This window comes from Cajanus cajan, chromosome 6 (genome assembly GCF_000230855.2).
Source record: "Cajanus cajan strain Asha chromosome 6, NIPB_CcT2T_4, whole genome shotgun sequence".
Taxonomy (NCBI): domain Eukaryota; kingdom Viridiplantae; phylum Streptophyta; class Magnoliopsida; order Fabales; family Fabaceae; genus Cajanus; species Cajanus cajan.
Genome location: NC_138522.1, coordinates 7,791,106 through 7,816,617, shown reverse-complemented (window position 1 = coordinate 7,816,617; position 25,512 = coordinate 7,791,106). Strand labels below are relative to the sequence as shown.

Genomic DNA, 25,512 nt, shown 5'->3' with positions numbered 1-25,512 from the left:
AGGAGTGTGAAATTTTAAATGCAAATGAAACATTTAATTTGCTTATTTAAAGGATACTTTACATGTTATATATGGAATTCTCCAACCACTATATGACCAAAATTTATTGTTTCCTTTTTAGTTTTTATGTGGTAAAAAGGATCCATTAATATACACTTTCGTACATGAAGCTGAAAAATGTTAAATAAGCATAGTCTTTTAATGATAATTTTCCTGCTTTCGTGGTCCGTAATATCCATGTGGGGCACTCAATTATTAGAAGGATATTTGAGCCAAAATAATTAAAAATTGAAGAAAAAAAAAGGGGGCATTCCGAGAATCGAACTCGGGACCTCTCGCACCCAAAGCGAGAATCATACCACTAGACCAAATGCCCAACTGATAGACTTCCATAATATTTAATTTATCATGCTAAGTAATATTTGATATCAACATACCTCTTCCTTTTCTTATTGGATATAAGAAAATAAAGATAATAGAATATGAACAATTTCTTTTCTTCTTCTTTTGATTGTCTATGACAATATAATCTAACACATTCAATTATTTTATAATTATGTTAATAAATCATAATTAAATTCATAATATTCTAGAACAAAAAGTGATCGAGATTTATTATTTCAAGTCCAACTGATAGTACTTTTGTTTTTATATATAAGATTTTTTTTCTACTAATTCATATATTTTAAGAAATTTGGATAATATAATTATTGGTCAATAATTTAAATTATTTTTTTAAAATTATCCTGAATATATAATAACTTACAGTTGAAATAGTTACAAGTGAGAAATAATAAAATATATGGTATTTTTAAATTTAACGACTTCACGTTTACATTTTATTTTTTTAATAATAAATACAAAACTCAATTGACATTACGAGAATTATTTTTTATTTAAAAGTTCTTTTTAAAATTTTTAATTGTGATTTGCGAATTATATATATATATATATATATATATATATATATATATATATTTAATATAATGCAAAACTCATATTGAGGTTTTGTTTCACGACATTAGTTTTTATTTCAAAAAAATTTTATTTGAGACTACCACATTGGTAACTTAGACAAAAATTAGCCATCGTTATTCTTTTTTATAATTTAAATTTTAATATCTTCAACTTTTACTCATTAAAATAATAATATAGAGTTCAACCCTAAACAACACTATTAATCTATTATTTTATCCTTTAGAATCGAACTCAAGTTTATAACTTACACGCTACGCTCAACTCTAAAGCACACTATATACAACAATTTACTAATTCAAAGAGGCAGAAAATCACATTCCAATGTCAATTCGTTTTTACGCCAAATAAAAGATTGAATAAAATTGGTTGTTAGTATTTTTAAAAGCTTGCAATGTTAATGAAGGGAAAAAAAACTACATATACTTCAACAATGAACATAGTATTTTCGTCATCTAAAATTTTGCAGAGAAACAGATAAATAAACTATTATATTTTGGTCTTTTGACCTATGTATATGCATATAGTAGCAAAATTCATAATAAACTACATAATATATTAATATTTTGACCTATACCTAAACACTACGATTCCCCAAGTTCCAGCTAAGCATGAGTACAAAATTTGTAAAAGGGAAAAATAAAAGTGCACTGTGCACAGAAACAAAAAGCACAAGTTAAAATTTATACAGTTCTTCCAGAAGATTCTTTCATATACCCTCCATGTATAGCGATTGAATCAGACAATCAGCTCATTCATAGAAGCTTTCAATTGGCAGGCTCGTATTTGCAAATACAGTCGTATATTTTCCCTTTGATCAATTTTTCAGCCAATCTCTGGTTTTTCACCATTGCAAGCTGCCAGAAATTATTTAAAATAAATAAATAAAGACAGTTGAATGGGGAAAGAAATGTGTCAGACCACTCATCAACAACAGTGGCATGTATGCAAGCAGTGGAAAGATAACAATGCCATTAGAAGTTACAAAAACACCGTTAACATAATATACTAATATTTTTTCACGGGTAAGAGCTGTTTGATTACAAGCTCAAAATGTTGAGAATTTTTCTATTAAAAAAATCCTTTATTTTCAGTAAAGAAACTCTAATAAGTATTATAAACTTGTATTTAAACGTGTTCTAAGTCCAACTGTTAACATTGATATATGTGATCAGGTACAGCAAACAGATTAACGAAGAATATAAAAACATGAGGTCCTAAAATTGATGATTAGAAATCATAAGTATTAAGGATACAAAACGAATGTATAATTCTAAAACAAGGATGAATGATGACAAAGATAATGCATATGAAGAAGTTCATGATCATGAATAATGTAACAACCCCAAGTAGCGGGGTCCTCAAGTTGAGACAATTGTCATAGAAAAAGAGGGCAATAAAGTTTAAATTCGTCTGTTTGCAATAATACCTTTAAAGCATCACACTTAAACTGAGCATTGAGGTTAGTATGAAGAGCTCTACCCATCCCTTCCAAAATTACCTGTAGACAAAAAAGCCTGATTAGAATAAGTAATAACTGTCACTTTGAAATTCTTAGATCCACAGTAATTTTATCAAAGTAATTCAAGGATTTGAAATTCTTTGATTAGAATAATTCTTCGAATAAGTAATAACAGATCAAGTCTCCCACCAGATCGGCAACTTTGGCAGCGGCAGCTAGCTCAGAGCTGACCTGACGTAAGTCTATACATGGACTGCCACACCCATTCTCAACAACCATCAAGGGGACTGAAGATGAATTTTGTTTGGAGCTGTCCGAAGTATTAATCATTGCATCTACAAGCAAGCCTCCAGCTTCAGCCGCACGCCTCAGAATGTCACAATGCTGTTAACTAGAAGAATTAGTTCCACTGAAGGATGATTTAGTCATTGCAATATCAACAACTAAACCCCAAATGCTAACTCAAAAGAGAGAATCGGCAAGCCTTATATAAGGGAGTATTTTGGCCATATTCCTAACTAATGTGGGACATCTTAACACACCTTTCACAATCAAGACTGCGCATCTAAAATATGAAATTTGCAACACCAGACATTTTCCGGTAGTCCAACATAAAGGTTGGATAGGCTCTATTATTAAAAATGGGCTAAAGACCAAACTCAACCCCTAAATGCCAGCTGAAGGAAAGGATTGCCCAAACCTTGTAAGGAGTATTTTGACCATATTCCATGCTAATGTGGAACATCTTAACAAGGTCAATGGTATTGGAAACTTCTAACAACACTTTCTAGATATTAAACAATACACAAACGAGGTCAAGTCATTCTTTTTTTTGAAATCACACGGGTTCGCCTATACCACTATATTCCAATTGTAAAGGAAGGTTTACATGACAAGAAAATTAACTATTCTTTCCATTTCATATACTAATGCATCAATTTATTTGCAAGAGTAGACAAAATAAAAGATTAGCCTATCTAACAAAAACCTCACTTTCCTGGCATGGCACCCTCTGCGTTTGATGCAAATTTCAGCATCTTTCTGTATCACTAGTCCTTGTGTTCAAACAATTTACTCTTTAATTACTTGTATGGACCAAGGCAGCTCAAGGGGGAGGAGGATCGCCCATGTCTTACATTATGAATATCATATTCCTAGTTAATGTGGGAAATCTTAACAGTTTCTATAACAAATGCAAATGGAATTTAATTGCAAGAATGTTCTACACTGATCACAAGGACTTTAGTGAGAATAACATGCTCCCTCAAAGGGGATTCAAACAAATAGAGGTACCTGAATTATAGTGAGGACATTCAGATGAAACTCATAAGAATAAGACGCAAAAAATGTAAAATATAACGGACCAAAATAGAGTTATGATGCACAGATATGGTATGTGTATCTAATACGACAAGTATCCAATACGACAATACAATTATTCTAAAATATACAAGATACAATAACTGTAAGATATATATCTAGATGAATAATGGCTTATAATATATAATTATAATTTTGCAAATCCAAATTAAGAACATACTTCATGGATGTTACTAAAAACAAAAAGATCATAAATCATTGTCATCATAAATTACTTTTGATTCTTTATAAATAGGAATAGTGCTCTCAATCTCATTTCTTTCTTGAAATCAATCCATGAAGAGGAAAATTTTCACTTTTGGTTCATCAAGGAGCAATGTTTTCCATATTATACATGCTTCTATGTCTCATGTAGTTGTATTAGATTTTCATAAAAAAAAATTTAATGGCTTAGATACTTCACCAATATGGGTCAGTGAAATATCCAAGAGTATCAATATCAAATATGTATTATATACAGATATCGGTTAGATATTTTTTTAATGGCTTAAATTATAGTATTAGTGCTTCACAAAACAAAATCACCCAAACCTTGGCAGCCTCAGCTACAATATCAGGAAGCTCCATTGCAGTCACATCATTTAAAGCAGGAAGTGAGTTTGCAACCAGAACTACCTGCAAGAAGACGTCCATTTTTATTGTATTTAACAACATAAAACTTTAGGCATCAGCCAAAATAACTGTTTAGCAACCAAACTACCAAAAATCAATCAATTTTTTTCCTTGAAATATGAACTCATGAAATTCATATAGAAGAATCCACACCAAAGATGGGAATTTTGGATGAGTAGGGATATTTCACATTTGAGACTGGGCTACCAATAAATCTTAATATTATCTACAAACTGGGGATTCCACTATTACTGGAAATGGAACATCCTTAGTAAACCAAAAACATTTATTATTAGCAGTAATAGTAGAAATTCAAATAAAATTATTATTATCATTATTTTTTGAAGGGCAACATTTAAAATCAAGAACCTATCAATCCAATACAGAATCTGAAATTCATAAAGTCAACTTACTTCAGTTCCTCGGCGGAGGAGCTCCCTTGCCAGTGGAAGCATCCCTAGAACAATGTCAGCACCTGAGTTATCTACAAAAAGTAAAGCCCTCTTATGACGGGGCATTTTCTTGTCCCTGGTCCCTAACATTCTCCCTTTAAAGACATCAAAATCATCCACCTAGATAAGAAATAGTTAGCTTAGTATCCAACCATAACTTTGGTGAATAAATTTAGAAATTAAGTACCCTCATCAATGATATGTTTAACTCCACCTACCCGCCAAGGTCTCTGCATTTTATTGCGACTCATTCTGTAAATTTCAATAATAGTTCCTTTATGATAAAGATCCACACATGCACGAGAACCCCAGTCAAAAATGTTTGCTGCAAGAACACCTTCAATTAGAGTAAGCAGCCTTGTTTCCTGGAACAAAGTAGGGGGCAACATAATTTATGAGAACCTAGGATTCCTTAATCCCTCAGCACTTGGCAGAACCAAAAATAGTATATATTTGTACATGAATGAATCAGTATGGTACCACCACAAACCTAACTCATGCAGTTGTAATTTAAGTCAAAATAATGGATTTGTCAAACACAATTTCTTTAAAAGTGACCCACGCATTAATAAGATTAACCAGTCATAAAACAATACATGAAAGAATAACAATGACTCTTCCTAATCCCAACATGTTAAATTTAGAGGATTATGATATTAATCAGGCATACCTCATCCATACTATCAAGTTCCACCAGCAAGTCAGGTAAAACAGCAAGCGATGCCTCATTTTCCCTATTTAACACACAATCCACACAGATAAAGTTGTTATAAAAACATAATGAACTGTTCAGAGAAAGAGAATATAGGTTTTAAAATAACATAAAATGAAGTTTACAGTGTCAGCATGAATTTCTTTATTGAAGAATAATTCTTTTTGCACAACAGAAAAGTTGATGTCTTAGGATCGGGTCATTGGTTATAGCCACAATAATTCAGTAACAGCCTCTCTGCTTATGTGGGTAAGCATTAGGCTGTATAGATATCATGCACATCCAACCTAGATCCCGTGTTGGGTGAACACCGTGCAAGCCAACCTTTACTTTGTTTTCAGATTCAAAGTGTAAATCTAAAACCCATATCTTTTATAGGGACTTTAAATAAAATATAAACATCAAAAACTTCAAAATTTAAGAATCCAAGTAAAGACCTTATTTTACAGATTTATAAAGAAAAAACGTGATTACCTCTGCTTAATACTTCTATAGGCATCAACAAACTGGAATTCCCTCAAGCACTCTTCCCTCATTTCCAAGAGATTGGCAAGGCCTAACTTCCCGTATGCAGCAGGCTCCTCCCTCAACCTATTCAGTTGGAATGGATGTTTGATCAATGGGAAAAGCTTATGCCAAGTAAAGTCAATGACTTTTTTTAAAAAGGATAAAAAAGCTTATGCTAATTAATGCAACAAAACTGATATGAAAGGACAAACTCAAAAATCTTTATGTTTCAGTTCAGCATACATACACCAACCTGCATTTTACAAGATATTTAAGACCCTAGCCCTTAGTCAACTCGTTTGTGCTTTCATCTGAATACTTATTTAAAGGAAGTTTGCACAAATTTTTTAGCCCATTTTGAGTAATTGTTTTCTATTATCCTGTGGAATTCATCATGATATGCCAGTGTTTCCGTGGAGGAGTCATACTTAAATCTTTTGGTGTTGGGATTAATTTAAGGGATGGAAATGAGGGAAAGTTTCTCCATTATGTTCTTATGAGAAAAAACACAATTCATAGAAAGTGGGAGCTTGTTTGTGTACTTGAAACAAGTTTAGGTGATAAACTTCTCAAGCTTGGCTTGGAGGGCAGATGTGTGTCACAAGTTGTCACCAAAACACCATGAATTTGGTCTCTACTCTCATCTATACCTATCTATGTATCTATCTATCTATTTACAATATAAAAGTTGAACTACGCACTATTACATAAAATCAATCTCACACGTTGTCATGTCAACATATTTGTCTGTGTGTCAATTTATGTACACTTCTATCATCTATTATATTTTTCTCTTTACCCTCTATATATTACATCTCTCTTATACATTCTAATTAATCCAACTTTCACTCCTCTATTGTCTAATTTTCATCCCACTACAATCATCATCATCATAAAAAAGCTACTATTTTTTTCTTCATCTTTTTTCTCAATTTTTTTACCCATTATTAAGGATTTGATAATCCATTTTGTGTCAATCATCTTATCAAGTTTGATAAAAAACCAATAGCCTGAGAAGAAAAGAGATCATATAGGAAATGATCTTTGTCTCCATCTTTATCTACTATTATATTCCTCCTCTACCCTCTATATATTACATCTTCACACTCTATCTAAACCACCTCTCGCTCTATTTAATTTTCATCTCATATGACAATCTTTGTCAAAAAATGGAAGGTACTGCTTTTTCTTCCTCTTTTTTCACTATTCTCAAATTTTCACAATAACATGGGATTTGCTACCCAGTTTTGCATGAGAAGAAGAATCTCAACTTAGAGAAACATAGCACTTCTCATGTAAAATTGAGTTTCTAATGTTCTGAAATTGTGTCATTGTCAATATAATTAATTTATTTTTATTTTAACTAGAATTGAAAGTGACAATAATATGTTATCTATATAGCACTTTCTATAATATTATTTTTGTTGTCCTTTTATATCAAATCACTCAATATTTTTGTGAATTCCTCATTTTTTATTTCTTATTTTTCTTCTCACATCACTCACTTTTTCCACTTTAAGGGTTTATATATATATACACACACACACACACACACACACATATATATAATTTTAGGGTTTAGGGTTTATATATATATTTCTTAAACCAACTTGATTCTCTTTTTCCTTCTATATTATTACTATTAAATATTAATAATTGTGATAAATTATATAATATCATTACAATTTGTTTTAACTAATATTTTCAAATTGTATTTAATTAGTAATTATATTTATTAATAATTATATTAATTAATAATTAAGAGACTAATTTGATTAAAATGTATGTTATTAGAAAATAAAAGACAATAAATATTATGCAATAATTATTAATTATGCAATTATTATTAATTATAAGCAAAAAAAAAATTGCTGGTCAAAACTATAATGTCATTAAATTCTCAATTAAAAAAATAATAAACTTTATAGCCATTAATATTAATTGTAGATCAAAATATCCAATAATTTAAAATTCATATAATTAGTATTTATATACATATATAAGAGATTGAATTTGATTAAATTCTCCATTACAAAAAGGTATTAAATATTATAGTAATTAATATTAATGCTAATTATAAGTAATCATTAAGAATGTTTTTCTTTTTTTGCCAAGATCTAATAATTATAAATTAAAATACTACAATATTGCTACTATTAATATAGTGATATACTACAAAATTAAAAATGCAGGTGTGGGATAGGGTAGGCAGAGATCAAAGTAGCCAAAGTTGTGATTCTAGCAAATTTGACAAGATCTGGTGTATTAATCCCATGTAAAAGCTAGTGTATCCTAAAGAATAGCCATCGTAACTAGTAAGCCATCAAAACAGGAATTTTGTTTTTTTTTGCTGAAAATCAAAATAGGAATTTATGTCTATGTTACCTTGCCAAGTGCGCTGAAAATGCACGAGCAAAAGCAGCACCCCTTCTTATGGCGTCATCAGTTCCACCTTCACTTGCTACGGCCTATCATATTTTAATTGAGAATCTTACAATCACAAATTACTTTCTAACAATTTGCCTTTCACGGTTTACTTCCAACAAGCATGAACTATAAGATTCAACTTTCAAAACAACTTGATTACCTTGTCCACAAGATCTGGTAAGTGCTCCGATAAAATAGTGAACCAATATCTACATCAGACACAAATTGTGTTAGCTTTAGAAGACACTACAAACTATAGCCCTAAGTCAGCATTAAATAACAGCAATTTGCTTACTCTAATTCACTGTGATCTGAGAGATCAATCGTATTGGGATCATACCTGTAAAGAGGCAATTTAACACTTACTCATAAAAACAAAGATAAATTACTGATATCATATAATCACAATCTCAAACTGAATTATTGATGAGTAAGCAAGCGAACCCTAGTCAGTAAATATAAAGCAAACACAAGTGACAGGAATGCTATGTTACAACAGAGGACCAATCATGACCTTTAAATCTTAGATGAATGATCAAGATTAGCAATTACTTAAAAAATCATCTGATAGTGAAGATTTATTACTTGTACAATAAATCAGTGCAAATCATAGTCATCAATCATGGCTAGCAGCAGATAGCTTTGAAAACGCTGCAGTAGGAAGTGGGGTGACCAACTGACCACTATTTTCAAATATTATTATAATACAAACTAAATAATTTATACCACAAATACTCAAACAAAAAAAAAATTAAAGAAACTTGCGATAAAAAATGTCAGTTTACATACACAATCAGCATGGTAATGGAGTCAAAAAAGTCAAAGATGATGATGAAATTTTTTTGATCAGTAGATGATGGTGAAATTAGTAGAAAAAGAACATAACAAATTATATAGAAAAAATTAGCAGAATGTGAACGGGGAAGTTTAAAGAAGAAAATAACATAACGTAAACTAGGAATTTTAAAGGAAGAAAAAGGAGCGGAACACCGTTAAAAAGAGTCTTGTATAGTGTGAAAGAATAGAGATCAAAACAAAGGCAACTTTTTACGGAATGGCCAAGAAAGGGTTTCAAATCCTATTATATTTCACAAAAAGTGCATAAGAAAAGGGGGAGAAATAAGTTTTATCCAAAAAAATCCTAAACATTGTTTCAGGTGTAAAAATGAATTGAAGCCTATATCATTGTAGTGCCGTTTTACAGCACGAAAAAGCTGTTATTATGGCCGCTATTGAAGCTGCAATGGTCGCCATTGAAAAAACACTCTTTGAATCTGACAGCAGCCCAGGGCCACTCCACTCTTCTATAGTGCACTATTGACTATTACAATGCGTGTGTGTGTATATATATATATATACAAGGTTGTCAATCTCGAGAGTTTATGAAATCTCGTGAAGGCTCCGAAAACTCGTATCGTTAACTCGTAAGAGATTACTCAATAAAAAAATTATAAAAATAATTAGAAATAACATAATAATTGAACATTTTAACTCAAGAGTAAAATAACAAATTACATTAATAATAAAAAAAGAAGTAAAAATAAGTAAAAACCCTGACCAGAGTCGCGGAGAAGTAGAGTCGCGTACTAGCAGAGTCGCATACTCAAGAAGTCGCTCGACTCGCGAAGGAGAAGACAGACGATCGCGCCCGAAGAAGAGTGGTTCACGGAGGAGAACGGTGGTTCGCGCACGGAGAAGAGTGGTTCGTGGAGGAGAACGATGGTTTGTAGGGAAGAGTGGTCTTCGCGGAAGAGAACGCACGGTGAAAAACGCGCAGCTGTTTGCCTTTGCCGTGGAGAAGACAATGGAGCCGCGGAGGAGATCATTCGAGAGTGAAATGAGAGTCACTGAGTCAGTTCTCAGCCCTAACCCAAAACGAGCATTTTGTTTATTTGGAAAAAAAAAAGTAATCTCTTAAACTCGTGACTGATCTCGTGATATTACAGGAGATCACCGAGATTACTCAAAAACGAGTTTACTCCCGAGTTATACAGGTAAACTATCCTAATCTTGTATTTAAGAGTTATCACTAGAGATTGACAACCATGTATATATATATATATATATATTCCATCTTTGGTGATATAAATTTCTAAAACATATCAACACATGGGCAACCTGATAGACGAAAAATGTTTAACCTCAGAAAACAATCAAGCTTACAATTTTGGGTCTGCTAATAATGGAAACACCTCCAGTGTTGGTACTAGATGGAGAACACCAACATTTAGAGCACTTGCATCAGATCGCAGTGTATTTCCTTTAGACAAAGGAACTTCAAAACCCCCAAGTCCAGTAGTTCCCGCAAGCGGAGTTGTTGGCACAGGTGCAGTAATCTCTGTTCCCTTCTGCAAAAACTTCTCCATCCAAGAAATCTGCAATGAAACCTCTAAATCACTTCTGAACATAAGAAAATAACTCTCAATGGCATATCCGAGTCATAACCGTCTGAAAGAATTTTCAAGAAATGATAAAAACAATCTACAAAGAATTCAGACCAAAAACTAAGCTTTAGCAGACATAAAGAGAAAGTGAGTGAAAATGTGTCTGCGAAAGAGAGACAGGGAGAGAGAAAGAGAGGAACCTGACTCAAAATTCTATGACTTGAACTGAATATGAAAAAGAACATCAAGACTACAGAGATATAGTTTTGGATCTTATTATGATAAACGGTTACTTGCAGTGACATGCAACCGATTCAGCAGGTAACCTGCAACTAATTCTGAAAGTTAGTTACAGCTGTAGGACAGAGACTGATAACAGTCTGTTGTAACGGACTGCACACTAATTAATACTACAATATGATACCCATACAGATGTTACTATAATACCGCATACAGATACAATGTAACCACCAGTCCCTAACCTTCTATTGATTCTAAATTCTAATCACGAGCAACTCTACAATTAAATTTGATTCTTCTTTTACTTTTTAACAACACAGGAAACATGCTCTTCTGAGTAGGACAACATTTATTTCTTTCCTTTTCAATTTATGATTTCATTTTAGATATTTAGAAGTACTTTCATCATTCATTTCTGTGTTCCATACATTCTATATTTCATAGTTATCCAAATTGGTAGGCAATTGTTCCAATTCAATGGAATATAATTCCAGAGGAAACTATTAAAAATTATTCCAGAGAATCTCATCAGAGGAGTTACTTTAGCAATTTTATTATTGCAACTTCAAGAAAAACATTTAACACAAAAAGTGGGACCTTGCTGATGGTAATGGAATTAATGCTCCCTTAAAAAATGCACACACTTGACATAAGGCTATGACTTAATCAGAAAGCTTGAGGAAGAAGGTCCTCAACAGCTTTATTTATATTGAAAGAAATGCATTAGATTTAATTACATAATCCCTTATTTGTAGGGATGAAAATATAAATGGACACAAATCAGAAATATAATAACGGAAATACAGAACAGAAATAATGAAATCCTAACCAAATCTCAACACATGTTAAATTGACATAGGAGGTGTATTAGATTCAAATTTCAAAAGATTTCAAGACTTTTTATTCTTGTGGTAGGTATTCAATGAAGACTTTTTAATATATAAAAAAGTCATGATGTATTGGATTAAGACAATTAGGATTTTTTCAACAGTTCATCAAAATCTAGTAGTATTCAATTAAAATAATAAGAGTATTCAATTAAGACAATAGGATTACATTAAAATTTGGTAATATTCAGTTAAGACTTTTTTCACTTAAAAAAGTATGATGATATTTAAAACATAGGGATTGAAATTTCAATGGATTATTTTGAAGGATGGATTTTATGGGACTTTTTTTTGTTGAATTAACATATAATTCACTCATTAAACAATCCCATCAATAAGAGATTTCGCTTGACTTTTTTTTTCTTCTTTTATTTCTTTTTTTTCTCCCTCACCATCTTTGCTTCTCTCTTTTTTTCCTCTCGCTCTCTTTCTCTCTCTCATCTTCTCTTTCTCTCTTTCTCCTCTCTTCCCTATTTCTCTCTTTCTCCTCTCTCTCTCCCCTATCTCATCTTTTTTCTCTCTCTTTCTGCTCTCTCTCTTCTCATGTCTTGTCTATAACATTTTTTCTCTCTTTTTATTCATCTCTCACATTTATTTCTTCTTTTTTTCTCTCTCTATTTATTCTCCTATCTTTTTGTTTTATTTATCAATATATTTTGTTTACATTTTTATCTATATTATACATTGTTAACTTTTTTAAATTATTAAAATTTAAAAATGTTTATTGTCAATAAAATTTAATATTGAAATAACACATTTTTAAACATATATTAAAAATATATTGACAATTCTACTAATTAATAAATATCATAAATTTGAACATATTGTTCAAATTCAATAGTATAAATGAGAAAATATAAATACATAAAGGGTTGTATATAAAGAAATAATATCCTCTGAAACCAAAATCAATTATTTATTATTATTTATTAAAAGATTAAAAAAATTATTGATTTTATTTTCTTTATTCAAACCTAGTCATTTATGTTATTTTTTTAATTAATTGTATTATTTTTAAAGATCCATATTGCCCTTTGAAATTTAATAAAACCCCTTCAAATCTTATAAATTCTTCCATTAAAATCCATTTTACAAAATCCTAATTAAAAAGTCTTTTAAAAAAAGCACTTAAAAGTTATTACATTCCTATATTAAGTATCTTAAAAAAATATTAAAAGTCATTAAATTCCTACAAAGTTTTTAAAGTCTTATGAAATCTCAATCTAATACACCCTCTTAAAAGAGTTATGAACGTTAGGATTAACTTTTATTAAAAAGCTCTTTGTGAAAAGCTAAGTAAAACCAAGCATATTAAATCCATAACTGAGATGTTAAGCAAAGAAACACCTAGAAGATTATTCATACATCTTAAGCAGATAACCAGCATAAATTATATATTTGATATTTCCAATCCCTATCACTTGCCTTCTCATTCAAATCTCCAAGTGGTGGGCCATGAATCTTGCCTCCTGTATATGGAGCACCCATTGGAAACCTTTCAACTAACTGATGCACCATGAGGTCATCTAAACCATGCTTCTCATAGCTCATAAATGCTCCTAAAGCTCCTAGAAATCCTTCATGTCGCAAGAACATTGCTTGTGCTTCCCCCTTCGACCTAAATGAAAAATAATATAATTCCAAGTCATTACAGCAATTTAATTAAAAGAAGGAGAAAAAAAAACTAGCTATAACAAGTCATTAGACATTTTAAGTACCAGAAATGTACGGCAAAAGAAATAGTGTCCATGGTATAAGCGTGACCCCGTATAAAAAATCCTCCAAAAAATATCCGCTTCAACCGAAACCGTAATGCATTCAAGTATGCTATCTACGCTTAGATGAAAAGAACACAGGACAGGTCAGGTACCTTCTGGAAGAAGAAGAATGGAATAGAAAATAAAAATTACTTTAGTTGAATGCCTGATGATGCTTCCATGCATCACCAAAAAACACTAGTCTTACAGATCATCTTCACAGATTAGAATTGCCACAATGTTTTCTTTAGGTTGCATTTGGATCAAAGGAAACTATTTCTGGAAAATCTTACAAATGAAAATAATCAATTTATTATCTCTTAAATCTTGAGAGGAAAAGGTCGGCAAAATTTCAAAGAACTAGTACAAAATTTTGTAAACATATATTGAATAATTATAAGAAAATGGATATATTTATATTTATGTATGAAAATGGATAAAAGTACAATAGTCAGCTCACCTGCCCAATATTGTAAGAAATCATCCGTAGAAGAGAGAGTGATATATCTTCAGGTCTGTAGTCCTCAAGCTCCTTTTTTTCTGATATTGTTTTGCCAAAACTAGATGCAATAGTGGAAGCTGATAGGCCAATCTAGTATTGTTTATACAAGGAAAACTCAGTTGGTTGATAGAAAATATAAAATGATTTATATTTTTCTACTCCACCAGAACAACTGCAAAAATTTACCTTAGAATAGTCCAAACCCCCGTAAATGTCCCCAACTAGCATGTCCATAGTTCTATTATCTCCTTTCTGACTCAGCTCAAGCAACTCATCAAAACTGGAATTCGTTTCAACACCTTGTCAGTAGTTCAAATATTGCACTATATCAAAATAGTAAGGAGTCAAATATAAATGACCTTTTGCACTTTGTTAAGAGTCTTCCCAAGCCCCAATAAGTACCGCCACCAACATTTGTCCCACTAATCCTCTCAAATTTTCCATCGCCATCAACCTATATCAATACAAATTGAAAATACAGATCAGAACCTGTTAGTCTTTTGCCTCAATTTGGATAACCTTCTCAATAAGTACTTATTAGAGAAAATGTTTAGGAGATAAAGGGCATGTTTGTTTTGTTATTTAGTTCCATTGAACAAAACAGCTTTTCCATTGAATGGAACATTGGAATTTGTGATTTGCTCAAAACAAACACAATAAAAATGAATAGAACTTCTCCCACAAGTTAAAATCAATGTATGTACCTCAACTTTTTTAAAAGCTCCTTCATTTATCATCTCCAAAACTGGAGATATTAGTTAATTTTATTTCTAACCTTTGGGAGAAATTCAATTCATTCTACCTCCTATTATCTTTTCCTATAAGTGATTGTTGAGAAGTTTATCGAAATTTACTTTCATCAAACAATATACAAAGAGAACAAAAAGTTTGATTGAATTGGGAAACAAAAAAATGTACCTTGATCATACTAACACCGGATCCAATATTAACCAGAAGATAAGGGAATAAATCATTGGGGTCAATTTGAACAAACTCTTTCTGACCCTCCATATGTGTAAAAGCTTCATGACGAATTGCCTACTAATGGTAGAACTTCTAATCAGAAATCATTGACAGTGAAAAATAAAATATACAGGCCAGTCAACAAGAAAAAATTAATACCATAAAACATACTGTTCACATATTCCAAACTAAAAGATGGAAATTAATTTACCACGAGTCAACAACAGAAAGGATTAACATAGTTCTCAATCAGATCTTGGTTGGTAGCAAGAACCATATAATGTCAAGAAGGAAAACACAATCAGGAGTAAAGTCAACTATAGCTATATAAAAGTTCACAGAGTCCAGACTTGGTAATCAATTGGTTCTTTACCACTAAAACAAGGGAAAACACAATAACATGACTTGAAAAAGAAGCGAAGTCAGAGACAGACTAGTTTTATTTTAATCTTTATTTCTTTTTGTTTATTTGAATTAGTTGGAGTGAGAACACCGATTGAAAATACGCAACCTATCATCCCTATCTAGCTGAGCTAAATTAAATGCAAGCGAACAAACAATTTGAAACAGGGATCCACCTTAAGCAAGAAATTGGCTCCTGCCACAAGACAATCCATTTCATCTTCTTTGTCAAGACTAACCCCAAGTCTTTCTTTGAAAAGGTCAGCATACTTGTATGCTCCACCTCCAGTAGCCTTTGTCACAAAATGAATGCATTAGTACTTCAACAGCATCGGCACATTAGACAAACAGGAAAATTGTTATCCATTTTTCAGATGACAAAGCAAATTTGTTATCCTATTTGCAATTAGTACATCGACATATAAGTAACAAAAAGATACACCTTCACGCGTGCAAAATTTAAAATAAATTATAATAGATGATTTGAAGAAATCATATAATGTATTGAGAAAAAATATAATAGAATCTAGCTTGAGTCTTCTACAACCTAAAAACAGTCAAAGACTCAAAGTTACCTTAATTATTCCATTCTGGTCAGACACATCAGGGTAACGTGACTCCAACCCTACAAGCAAAAAAAAAAAAAGAAAATCCATTCAGAATGTGTTTGGTATCCCATCCTAAATTTGCTCGAGAAAAAATCATGTCAAATCAGGCTAAATAATGCAAAAGCTATAAATGTTTGCTTATAGAGATGCAATGAAATTCCAAACATGCACTGTTGTGTGCTAAAATCTGTTAGAGATGTTGAATGTAATTGAACGTATATAGGACGAAGAAGATTATAAAATGATATTGAATGTGCGATATATTTTAGCAAACAAATGTGAAGAAGAGACTGATCAAAAGAGTAAGTAAACAATACTATATACCACCACAGTGAAGCTGCTTTGAATGAATGAAATCCAAGCACTCATTAATCTTTCTCGTTTCAAACTTCACAAAGTGAAGCCTTCCACCAAGAATAGGGAAGCTTCTCCTGTTACCATTAGAAATCCCTAGTCGCTCCTTCACACTTTTCTTTCTTTTATCATCGGCTGATTGGTTTTCATGTCTTGAAAAGTACACCAACTTTATCAGAGATCCTGCCCATATAATTGAATAAGATTAAGTTTCAGAGTTCATACATATTTCACATGCCACCATCCATTTATTTTCCTTCGAAAAACTAAATTAACAGTCTATTTACCAATAATATTTCATCGATTATAAGATAAAACTGCGAATAGCCCCCCAAAAAAGGTCAAACCGTTACTGGCATTGTCATAGGGTTTATCTATTGTTCTTTTTCTTCCACAAGAGAGCTCAAAGAACAGCATCGAAATACCAAAAATAAGGGACACAACCAGGTCTAAAACCAAAACGAATAATATAAAACCAGAAGAAAAGAGAACAAAGAACCCTTTAAGGTTTAATGAGGGAAGGTCTCAAAAGATGGCAGTGTACTAGCATAAATTACCAATTTCAACTCTAAACTCCCACAACAAAAGCCAAATAGCATCAAAAGGAACTCGCAATACACAGAACATACATGGTGAGAATGAAGCATGAAGGGCAAACAATATTCGAGTATTAAAACAAAAGAAAAACACCAAAAAAATGTACCTCACCTCACCTCACATACCAAGAAGCATGCATGAAACTTGAAACTTGAAACACGAATTCTAATAAAATTATAAATAATCACTATGTATACCTCCAATGTCAAGAGCCAGGTGAGACAAATCATCAGACTGATTAGGCAACAAGATGGTGGGATACTTCTCCTCCACATTCCCTTGAATCTCAGCCTTGCTCACATCAAGCTGAGGCCTTGAACCCGACCTGTGAATGGAATTGCCTGCCGCAGGAGCCATGTCTCTGTCCCCTTCACCACTCTCCAATTTCTCCCCTTCGATAATTCCAACAACTTGTTGTTCCTTTTCCAAAGAGCCAGCCATTTTATATAAATTAGAACCACCCAAAACCAAACCAAACTCCCTCCCTAACCCCACCAAACTTCCTCCTACACTCCCTATATTTGGTCACTGGTCCTGTCCTACATTCCAACGCAAATATTTTATCCACATCCCATGCTAAAAATAAAACACAAATACAAAAAACATAACATCAATTACTTTCTAGTGTTTACTACTAAAAAATTATCGATGTCATGGGATTACCGAGAAGCTGTTTTTACATCGACGAAACACACACACACACACACACATATATATATATATATATATATATATATATATATATATATATAAAATAAAATAATGTTTAAAAATTGGATCTTTGGGTGATAGGAAAATGAAAGGTGGAGATTGAATAGTGCAATAACGCGCCGAGGAAACTGGTTTTGAATTTATTGAATGGTAACTTTTGCAGGAAAACCTTAATGATTAATGAAGCGCGAAAGGGACATGAGTGATAAAGTATTCCTAGGAAACAAACATAGGAGTAAACATCGTGTACCTTCGAAGGAGAGAGAGAATGTTGTTATGCAAATGCAAAGTGCAAAGGTGTTATGCCATCTCTATCCGCAACAATTTTTTAAAAATCTATGAGTAAAAGAGATATTAACCATTTTATTACATTTTGTGTATATCTTTTAATCTTTTAACTTATCTAAAATATCAATTTATCATCATGTGCATACAAAAGCTATACAAGTTGAATAACTATTTTCTTTTTCAGTTTTATTGAACTACTATATTTCTTGTTAAGAAAAAATAAATAAAATAATTATTTATATTTTTAAATAATCACCAACAATTATTTATATAATTTTTTTATTTATAATTTTTAAAATTTAAGAGATACAAATAACTCTTTTCGCTGTTACTTTATTTTTTATTATAAGCAAAAAATACACACACTTTTTTAATTAAATATAAAAGATTAATTATTTTATCTTATTTAATCATACTCTTTCTAAAATATTTTTTTAATATATGACATTTTAATTGTACTACTTTTTTTACATTTATTTTAAAAATAATTTTAAAAAATATTATGAAACTAATAAAATTTAATAGAGATAATAATTTTTTAAAAAATATGCGTAAAGAATTTCTCGATAAAGATAAAGTTTTTGTTGATTAAGATAAAGTTCGTCACCAATATTCACACTTGGGTTAGGTCAGAGACTGTTATGTACGCGCCAACAGAGAGCGTGGTGCTGGGTTTGCTTCTTACTTCTTGTTACGGCGACTCATTGGCATCAAAAAGAGAAATGTAGATACGGGGTTAATGTTTTCTCATAAATGATTATAAGTAAATACATAATTATTCGATATATATTAATGATATTGCGGGAATATTATTTTTTATTAATAATTATTTTGTTTCTTAAAATAATTAAGAATTTCATGAAATTATTGACCAGAACAATTAAGGTGTCAAAACAACAAGAAGTAATTAATTATATCTGTAAATATAATTAAAATTATAAATAAAATTAATTATTTGTGTCTGTATGTAATTACTGATATGATTAATATTTTCTTATTATAAGTAACATAAGATATATTATCAAGAACAAAAAAGTATTACTTTTTAATTTATTCTACCATAATATATTATTTACTTTAAGTAGTTGTTATATTTAATATTAATTATAAGTGAATGTATAAGAAATAGAGTTAACAATAAATAAAATATATAAAATAAATTTAATCATTAATAACTTTAATAGTTGGAATAAATTACATTTTTTCTCTATTTTTATCAATTTTCAATTTTAGTCCTTCTATTTTAAAATAAAGATATTTAATTTGACTATTTTTTTAAAAAATACAAAATTTTGGTTTTACCATCAATTTAAAATATATTGATCATTAAATTTTGACATTGTTTGATAATTTGTCATCACTTCATTGACGTGAAATTTAGTAATTCAACATGTTGACATAAAAATTAAAAAATAAAATACAAAAATCCTCATTTGTATCTATTCTAATGATTAATAAGTATTTATTTTATTAACAAATCTTATTTGCATATTTTTTTAGTGTTTTTCTCTTCAACTGTCATGATACTAAATGTTACATCACTTAAATATTGGTAAACATTAAAATTTAATATTAATAGATGTTAATTTGATGGGAAAACCAAAAATTCATATTTTTAAATTAAAGGGACTAAATATTTTTATTTTAAAATAAAGAAACAAAAATTATTAATTGACAAAAATAGTTAGGTCAAAAATGCAATTTAAAACCCAATAACTAATGGATGTTGCTTATGATTATAAAAATAAATAAATAAATAAAATTATTACTTATAATAAGACCATATGAAATTATATTATAAATTATTAAAATATTTGGTTCTGATTATTTTTGTTTCGATAGTATTATAGAGTTATTGAAATGTTTAATAATAATTAATTATTCTATTAAACAAGTAATATTTTACTAAAATTGATAATTATATATAATCTTATTTTTATAAAAGAATTAAAAAAATTTATAATCTAATAGATTTCAATTTTTATAATTCATTAAATATTTTATTTGAATAAATTAATTTAATTTTTTAACAATTTTAAATTCTTAGTTTAGATAGGTAATTTAATTTTCACTATAAGTAAAATTAATATCAATATATATGTATATATGATTAATTATATTTTTAATTCCTAAATTTTTTATCAATTTTCACTTTTAGTCCTTGAACAAATTTTATTTAGTTTTAGTTTTTGAAACTTTCTTCTATAAAAAAAAAATTGATGCTAGAAACCAGGCTTTTTCGCCCCAATAAATAAAAAAAATTAAAAATACATAAAATAAATATTAAAAAAACACTAATTACCATAGTAGGTGATTTTGGACACGTAAGAAGACATGTGGCACAGAAAACGCAGAGGGGTAGGGCGAGTTTAAGATGGTGCCTCCCCTCAGGCGCCTTGTATGGGTGATGTGGCATTGAAATAGAAAGAGCAGGGGGGTGAGGCGTTTTGCAAATGGCGCCTCCCCCCCAGGCACCATCTTTACACGACAATGACGCGTGGCATGGCGCCTACCACCCAAGCGCCTTGTATGACCGACACGTGGCCTTACCTGGAGCGCCTCCCCCCAGGCGCCATATTCAAGACGTGCCTCATTCGTTCTTTGTTAAAAGGTGAATGGGAGGGGGTAAATGAATTTTTAAAAAAACGCATCCACCCCTTGTGCTCTGATCATTTCTTCCAAAATCTCATCTTTGTTGCACTTATCTTCGTTGCACGTTTTGATCCAGGTAAGTATTACTTTTAGTTTATTTATTTAATTTTGAAATTAATTATTAAAATAGAAAATGTAATGGTCTAATTCATTTAGGATTTCTGGGTTTGGAATGGCCCGTTCTGGATTGCAGAACGGGCCGTTCTAATTGCACATATTGTTAGGTATTTTGGATCCGGAACGGGCCGTTCTAAAAGTAGAACGGGTCGTTCTGGTTGCATACTTAACACAAAAATGAAAGGGATCAGAACGGCCCGTTCTAAAATCGTTCCAGAACCAAATTTAAGACACCTTTAGTTCAATGAGAACGGGTCGTTCTGGTTTCAGAACGAGTCGTTCTGATTGTACTTGTGAAGGATGAGTAGGAGGAGGACAGCGACATATGTATGGGACCTAATTGAAAATTTTTAATTAGTATGAGGGACTAAATTAGGCATTTATGCATTTAGAAAACTTATAAGTAATGTGTTCTTTGAGTTTAATATTATGTTTGTTTGTTTGTTTAATTGTATCAGGATGTCTACACAGATAATTCATGCAGGACCTATCAACAATTCGTTATTAAGGCTTCAACCATTCCATATATCTGAGCATATATGGAATGGAGCTGAAGATAGGGTTTTGAAGGTTAGGAGAGCAACACAATCAGAGTTGCGTGGTGTTGAGATTCCAGCTGCTATTCAGGATCTTCTACAGAGGGCTGGGTTTATGGGGGTGGTGCAGATCAGTTACTTTCATGTGGACAATCATTTAATTTCTGCCTTAGTTGAGCGATGGAGACCAGAGACCCACACGTTTCACATGTCGTTCGGCGAGTGTACTATCACGTTGGAGGATGTTGCAATGTTACTTGGGTTGAAGATCTTCAGGGCACCATTACTGGATATGCATCTATGGATTGGGCAGCTCTTGTGCAGCGCCTTCTTGGCATGACACCCCCTGAGTTTGTGCTTGTTGGCGGTCGATTAAGGATGAGCTGGATTGACCGACACTTTTCTAATGTTTCTGAGCATATACATAGCCAGGAACAATTGGAACGCTATACTAGAGTGTTCATTTTACGCATGATCAGGGGATATCTATTAACTAATCACTCTAGCTCCTTTGTATCCCTCAGATACCTGAGTTTCCTAAAAGACTTTGATGCTTGTGGTCAAATAAGTTGGGGCTCATGTGTGCTGGCAAATATGTACAGGGAGTTGTGCGTGTGCACGAATTATGATCACAAGGAAATTGGTGGTTCAGGTATTCTAGTGCAATTATGGGCACGGTATCAGTTACCATTTCTTGCACCACCTCATCCACCTTTATCTACATTCCATGTTCCTCTAGGGGCAAGGCTAGTAAGTATATTACTTGTGATCGATTTAAGAATAAATATATTTAGAATTAATTTGTATATTGAAGTATTAATGGTTTATTTTTTTTTTAATAACAGGTGGAATAATGCCTTGCATAAACCTAAAGAGGAAACAAATGATAAAATTGTGAAGTATAGAGAGTATTTTGACCGTTTAAAAAGAGAGGATGTAAGTCTTAATTTATAAGATTTTATGGAAGATTTATATAAAAATATTGTAATTATAAATGATAATTGCTAACTACTTATTTGTTATGTTGTTTTGCAGTTTCTATGGCAACCATACTTGGAGTTACTACCTACATTACCTCCTTACTCACAAGTATGGAGGTCAACTGTCCCATTGATTAATTTTCATATCGTCGAGTATCATTACGCAGATCGTGTCATGCGACGATTTGGGATGGTCCAACACATTCCTCGCCTCCTATTCATCCGGAGAAATTGCATGATCTTTCGTTGAGAGGCAAGGATAACACGAACTGGTCATACATGCACGTTCAATTTGTGGAGGAGTCGCAATCACGATTTCATCGTGTATGGACACAAGCTGCGTGTGATACACCACACTTGAGCAATAGCTCAGAATACATGGTGTGGTATAGGAAACATACAAGACGATGGATTTCTCCTTCTAGAACTTGAAATTAACTCGTTTCAGTTGGCTGGGGAGGTTCAACTTCATATGATGATTGCACCATCACATTGTTGTTTGCATTGACATCTTCTTCATCCTTTGTATTAGATGAACTCAAATCGTCGACTTCATCACCTTGTCCCAGATTGATATCATCGTCACTCAAGTTTGTCTCAAAATCAATGTTTGAGTCAGGATGATTTCTTGGTAGGGAGATTGGAACATTTGTGGGTTGTAAATTAGGGATGTTAGTTGCCGGATAAGATGTTGTTTGTTCGAAGTCATGATGACTAGTGGTTGCCTGAGTTTCATTCAAATGAAGTGAAGATGGCACAACCACATCTAAATGAACATACAATTCAATCATATTCATTTTATATTGTCTCTCAAAGCTATCAAACATACACTCAAGATCTTCATCATCACATACATCAACACTTTCATATGATACAGGATCAAGACAACGCAAATATCTACATTGTATGTTCGAGATAATTTGATTAGCATTAAGATTTAACTTTGCATGAATTTTATTCTTTAAATATTCAACATCAATATCACGACTAATACGTATTGATTTATGATTACCCATGAATGAACAACCCTCAGCACTTTGGTTAAGTGTACCATTGTAATACACTACACAAATGAAAGACATTATTTAAACGAAATTTGACAGAAACTAAATAACAAACACATCAGCTATGCAACAAATCACATAACAAAACAAACAAAACACAAATAAGTTGGATAATGAAATATTTTTAATGGCATTGGTATATTTATAGACCCATGAACAGTGCATCTGTCTATATAGAGATGATCTACACCGTTGATTTTGTCGGTGCGATCAAGGCCGTTCTTTACCCCTGTTACTAGTAGACAAAACTTCTGACCCATGAACAGTGTTCGTTGCAAATTCGAGATCATCAACACCATTGATTTTTTCGGTGCGATCAGGGCCATTCTTTTCCCCTGTTACTAGGAGACAAAACTTCTGACCCATGAACAGTGTTCCTTACAAAATCGAGATGATCTACACCATTGATTTTGTTGGTGCAATCAAGGCCATTCTCTTCCCCTGTTACTAGGAGACAAAACCTCTGACCCATGAATAGTGTTTGTTACAAATTCGAGATCATCTACACCGTTGATTTTTTCGGTGCAATCAAGGTCGTTCTTTACCCCTGTTACTAGTAGACAAAACTTCTGACCCATGAATAGTGTTTCTTACAAAATCGAGATCATCAACACCATTGATTTTATCGGTGCAATCAGGGCCGTTCTTTTTCCCTGTTACTAGGAGACAAAACTTCTGACCCATGAACAGTGTTCCTTACAAAATCGAGATGATCTATACCGTTGATTTTTTCGGTGCGATCAACATCGTTCTTTTCCCCTGTTACTATGAGACAAAACCTCTTACCCATGAACAAACAGTGTTCGTTGCGAATTCGAGATCATCAACACCGTTGATTTTGTAGGTGCGATCAGGGCCATTCTTTTCCCCTGTTACTAGTAGACAAAACTTCTGACCCATGAACAATGTTCCTTACAAAATCGAGATGATCTACACCGTTAATTTTGTCGGTGCGATCAGGGTCGTTCTTTTCCCCTGTTACTAGCAGACAAAACTTCTGACCCATGAACAATGTTCCTTACAAAATCGAGATGATCTACACCGTTGATTTTGTCGGTGCGATCATGGTCGTTCTTTTCCCCTGTTACTAGGAGACAAAACCTATGACCCATGAACAGTGTTTGTTGCAAATTCGAGATCATCTACACCATTGATTTTGTCTGTGCGATCAGGGTCGTTCTTTTCCCCTGTTACTAGGAGACAAAACTTATGATCCATGAAGAGTGTTCCTTACAAAATCGAGATGATCTACACCGTTGATTTTTTGGTGCGATAAGGGCCGTTCTTTTCCCCTGTTACTAGGAGACAAAACCTTTGACCCATGAATAATGTTCCTTACAAAATCGAGATGATCTACACCGTTGATTTTGTCGGTGCGATCAAGGTCGTTCTTTACCCTTGTTACTAGTAGGCAAAACATCTGACCCATGAACAGTGTTCCTTACAAATTCGAGATCATCTAAACCGTTGATTTTGTCGGTGTGATCAAGGCCATTCTTTACCCCTGTTACTAGTAGACAAAACTTCTGACCCATGATAATGAACCTTAAAAAATCGAGATGATCTACACCATTGATTTTGTTGATACGATCTGAGCCGTTAGTTTTACCTACTTTATGCTTTACATTTTCAATTGTTATTTTTCATTATAACGAAAATATTATCACATTTCTTAATCACACACTTAAATATTATTCATACGTCAACACTTTAGTTCTACAATCAAATTAAGACAACACTTTTAAACTTTAACAAACACTTAAGTATTGTTTAACAACAATGACAACAACAACATGAACTTAAGTAAACACTGACTATTAACGAAATAAACAATGAAACAAACAACACAGTCCTTTGCAAAACTAAACATTATAACTTAACAAAGTAAACATTGACTATTAATGTATACGGTAAGCTACATGAAGTTTAGTTGTCTTTCAAAT

At 31.9% G+C, this 25,512-nt stretch overlaps 1 protein-coding gene and 1 non-coding gene across 2 annotated transcripts; both read right to left on the bottom strand.

Moving 5' to 3' along the window:
• Positions 1 to 304: 304 nt before the first annotated feature.
• TRNAP-UGG (transfer RNA proline (anticodon UGG)) lies at positions 305 to 376 on the bottom strand. Its single transcript has one exon. It is a non-coding gene; the product is annotated as a tRNA-Pro (tRNA).
• Positions 377 to 1,436: 1,060 nt separating this feature from the next.
• On the bottom strand, positions 1,437 to 17,918 carry LOC109811755 (pantothenate kinase 2). Its single transcript, XM_020375579.3, has 22 exons — positions 17,419 to 17,918; positions 16,595 to 16,807; positions 16,238 to 16,287; positions 15,839 to 15,955; positions 15,216 to 15,335; positions 14,657 to 14,751; positions 14,484 to 14,577; positions 14,256 to 14,387; positions 13,757 to 13,869; positions 13,464 to 13,656; positions 10,691 to 10,902; positions 8,823 to 8,867; positions 8,688 to 8,736; positions 8,486 to 8,568; positions 6,068 to 6,184; positions 5,552 to 5,615; positions 5,100 to 5,246; positions 4,843 to 5,001; positions 4,349 to 4,432; positions 2,627 to 2,821; positions 2,405 to 2,476; positions 1,437 to 1,832 (listed from the first exon to the last, which is right to left on the bottom strand). The coding sequence occupies exons 1-22, from the start codon at positions 17,660 to 17,662 to the stop codon at positions 1,743 to 1,745; spliced, it is 2,688 nt and encodes an 895-aa protein (XP_020231168.1). The 5' UTR covers positions 17,663 to 17,918; the 3' UTR covers positions 1,437 to 1,742.
• Positions 17,919 to 25,512: the final 7,594 nt, after the last annotated feature.

Excerpts from the sequence above, each read along its gene's own strand:
- LOC109811755 (XM_020375579.3), bottom strand. The coding sequence starts at position 17,662 with ATGGCTGGCTCTTTGGAAAAGGAACAACAAGTTGTTGGAATTATCGAA. Across the intron at positions 14,752-15,215 it reads CCGGTGTTAGTATGATCAAG|GTTGATGGCGATGGAAAATT; the intron begins GTACATTTTTTT and ends GTATTGATATAG. Across the intron at positions 13,870-14,255 it reads TTTCTTACAATATTGGGCAG|ATAGCATACTTGAATGCATT; the intron begins GTGAGCTGACTA and ends ATCTAAGCGTAG.